General features: G+C 41.4%; 1 protein-coding gene across 1 annotated transcript; it reads right to left on the bottom strand.

Annotated features, from left to right (window-relative positions):
* Positions 1–740: 740 nt before the first annotated feature.
* On the bottom strand, positions 741–3,483 carry cldn15a (claudin 15a). The gene is made up of 5 exons (XM_036548630.1): positions 3,267–3,483; positions 1,868–2,032; positions 1,545–1,626; positions 1,140–1,247; positions 741–843 (listed from the first exon to the last, which is right to left on the bottom strand). The coding sequence occupies exons 1-5, from the start codon at positions 3,481–3,483 to the stop codon at positions 741–743; spliced, it is 675 nt and encodes a 224-aa protein (XP_036404523.1).
* Positions 3,484–3,862: the final 379 nt, after the last annotated feature.

Here is a 3,862-nt window from a genome sequence, read left to right as displayed (position 1 = left end):
CAATAGAAAAGAAAATGTCATCAAATGAACCACATTTGCACTGCTTTTTTCATGGACATTAATTTGTTGTTTCCAAACTCATTTGTAGTTGTGTATGGTATTTTACTGTTCATATATAAACTCTGGCACCTTACCCAAAAAGACATGAACACTGTACACATATTTTACAAGACCTATCAAGGAAAGTGGCTATGACACTTAATCCTTACAGATGTGTTTAATTCCTCTGGCCCACTGACGTCATTCAGCATGCTCTTTTGGACACTATCTCACGAAATGTCTTCTAATGTATATAAAAAACAACTTAAAACAACTATCGTCTCAAAACCGCGGGACTGTGAAAATGAAAGAAGATACAACTGGAAAGAGGAAAAAAAAAAGACCAATACCAGTAAATCACCTTTTTACAGTTCATCTTCACAGCACAACATAATGCTGCGTGGATCTTGATTTCTGACAGTATTGATTCATTTTCACATAAATGGAGTGTTTTATCATTTTTATCATTTTACTGTACCATCTTTCAGTAAACCATGCTGGGGCACAGATATGCTAGAGATGGCACTGTAGGTTCCCCACCTCTGCTTATCAAACATTGATCAATTCATCCTATACATAAGAACGATTCTGTACAAATATATTGTGCGCACAAGATGGCTCAAAGTCAAGCTGCGCCTACAAGGTTTTGGTCCATCTTCAGCAGGTGGGATAGACCCACGCGTATCTGACGTGTCGCTTCTTCAGACATAGGCGTTCCTGTCGTAAGGGCTGGACGGCGCACCTCGCTGTGACGGCACGGCCCCCGAATACACAGTCCCCTTGCTAGGCTGGTAGACGTACGGACTGGGAGACACACACAGGTAGAGGCAAAGAGTTTGTGAGCATGTGAGGCTGGACTACCGGCAGCGCTAACCCGTAAAAACATGCGCCTGCACAGTGATATGTCGCCTAACTAACTAACAGAAAAGCGTAAAACACGAACAGCGACGAATGGGCAGAAAAAAAACTGCACAAAGCACACACAAAAGGAGGCTCCAATGGCTGGGAACGCACATTAGCGCACTGGTTTTTGAAGACAGGAAAGCAGACAGAAAGTACACGGGGACGCAAGCACGCTGATTGAGGACAGGCTAACTCACACGTTGTCGGGCTTCTCCAGTCTGCAGGCGCACACCAGACACGATCCCCCACAGATTGCCAATGTGGCCGAACACCATCCAATGTACAAGCCCTCCCCAATCTCGTACCTGTAGAAATTCTCACAGGTTAGATCAGTACAAAACGCCAAACGACTGGGCCAGCACCTGGTACAATACACATCTGTGTCACAGTAATCCACACAATCTGCACATACCTTTGTATGATACAAACAGTATAACTATGCGGTTACACTGCTTATATTATACTTTTGTACTGCAAGATGGTCATACGCAGTATAACAGTGGTTATACAGCGCAAAGGGCGAAATTGTAGGTGCATCACATATCACAGCAGAGGGCAGTCACGCAACATCAAACTATAGGAGCAAGGTTTTTTCCACTTACTTTGTACCGGGGTAAAAGGGATCGAAGAACTCCTGGGTGATGTTGAAGGCGTACCACGACACAGAAATCATAGTGCACAGACCTGAGGATTGACAGAGGGACAACTGAGCACCTGTTTTCATAAATTCGAACAAGATGATGAATAAAGACGTATCGGGTAAAATTTAGCCTATGCGATAAACAGATACCGACTTACGTAGCCAGTTCGCACATTTTACTTTAAAGGAAAATGTGACCAGTTTACAGCACAGGTGCGTGCGAACTGCACAGGCATGAGCATTTATTGCTGAGATAAAAGTTAATGGGAACCGTTCCTTTCTTACCCTGTAGCAAGAAGAACACGCCTCCGATGCCCGCGATCCTGCCTTTTAGAACATAGTTGTCTCCTCCGGCTTTCGAGCACCGCATTCCGACTAGGGTGGCGAGGATTCCAAATGTCCCCAGCACTATTGCAGCGATCATTAGCGCGCGGGATGCCTGGATATATCCTTCGTGGTGAATGAAAAAAAAAACATCGGTTAGATCAACCTTAATAAGTATACAAATTCGGATGGACTGTAAAGACACAAACACACTCACACATATATACGTGTAGACCTACACACACATACACACACACAAACACACACACACGCAGTTTGTATGAATGCATATATTGTATCCATAGTAGTCTACATTTTGTACAGAATTTGAACAATACGCATAAATGTGCATATCGACAAATTTTCACTATGTAAGCAGAATATCTTTCAATCTATCGAATATACGTGTATAAATAATTGTGCTTTCTGCTAATATAATAAACAGCCTGAATGAAGATATACAGTTTTAAAATGTGATAAATGGATTGAGGAGTGGATGCGCCTTTTGTGTTTTAGTTAATATTACGACATCTGTCAAGACCAAACTGAAAATGTGATAACACTTAGTTTTCATTGATTTCATTAGTCTTTAACAAACAAAATTTCCATTGTACAAATCAGAAAACCTATGTCGGGGTTATCGCATTTACACGGGACCTCTCGAAAGCACACCACAGAAACTATGCGACGACGGTTTTATTTAAACTAACCCTTTAGAATTTGCACCTGAATAAACTATGAGTCATAATTAAACAGAACATAAATAAATCTCCATTCAAGAGAACGCGTTGACTTTAAATAAGTCAAATATGACTGCAAAAATAGGGGTTAATAACTTACAGGCAATACATTCTGAAACATAATGACGCTATAGGTGATGACAATTTACGAAAATAAATACACGTTTTATTGTCGATTTTATGACAGACACTAATATGTTTATGAGTTTAAAGGTGATTTTTATGTGGATAAACTGCACACGTGCGTGAACCACATGCACATCGACTGTGCAAGAATAACTAGAATTTTACTTCTAGAAAAGTTTAACAACACAGACTCTGGAGCTGAATAAATTATAAACGCTATCGCACGTCATCATATACCTAATAATCTAAGTTAAAACATGCCCACTTTTGAATCCAAATTAACCCCCATCCCTCAAAATATGTTTACCAAAAACATTTTCACAAACTCTATGATGGTCTTACAACATATTTACATAAAAACGTCTATAAACAGTACCTCATTAAATGAATCCGTTATATGAGAAGTAAGCTCGATGGAAGCATTATTAAAAAATAACAAACAAAATCTTGTATTGTCAAGTGTATCAGCGGCACTCCTCTCATCGATTCCGTACCTGAGAGGGCAAGCAGCGAGGGGAATTCACGGCAGTTGCTGACTCCCGTGGAGTCTGTAGCGCAGGACATCCACAGGTTCTCGTAAATGGTGGAAGTGGTGATAACGTTGCCATCAACTGTGGACACTTTCCAGTAACGGTTCGGTAGAGCAACCCCAACCATCACCCAGCCCAAAAAACCAAGCAAAAGGGCAACGACTTCTACAATGGAATTCATCCTTTTAAATTATCTGATTCTATATTCTTCAGCTTGTTTGCAACGTATCCCTTGTCTTCGGTACTGTTTTGAACCGCTCCCGTCTTTCTCGATCTTCAACCCTGTTGGAGGCAGCTGTGTTTGAGCGTGCACCTGCTCACCTGCGCTCGTGCTTGCTCGCGATTTAAAATAGGGTGCACAGATTACATACAACTGCTAATGTTGGCTCGAGATGGAAATATCAATGATTTATGATACCCTCCTCCCTCTCCCCCCCAGTTTTGTCTCTCAATGTCCTTTTGTATATCACAGTCAGAGACGGAACAGGTGCGTATCGGGAGAGAAATCGTCACGAAAGTCCAATGTTCACACTTTGTCTTTGACAGATTGCTTACCGCCA

This window comes from Megalops cyprinoides, chromosome 16, assembly GCF_013368585.1.
Source record: "Megalops cyprinoides isolate fMegCyp1 chromosome 16, fMegCyp1.pri, whole genome shotgun sequence".
Taxonomy (NCBI): Eukaryota; Metazoa; Chordata; class Actinopteri; order Elopiformes; family Megalopidae; genus Megalops; species Megalops cyprinoides.
The sequence above is the reverse complement of the archived record's forward strand: the minus strand, read 5'-3'. Positions and strand labels throughout refer to the sequence as shown.

Excerpts from the sequence above, each read along its gene's own strand:
- cldn15a (XM_036548630.1), bottom strand. The coding sequence starts at position 3,483 with ATGAATTCCATTGTAGAAGTCGTTGCCCTTTTGCTTGGTTTTTTGGGC. Across the intron at positions 2,033-3,266 it reads CTCGCTGCTTGCCCTCTCAG|GATATATCCAGGCATCCCGC; the intron begins GTACGGAATCGA and ends TTCACCACGAAG. Across the intron at positions 1,248-1,544 it reads CCCTTTTACCCCGGTACAAA|GTACGAGATTGGGGAGGGCT; the intron begins GTAAGTGGAAAA and ends GAATTTCTACAG.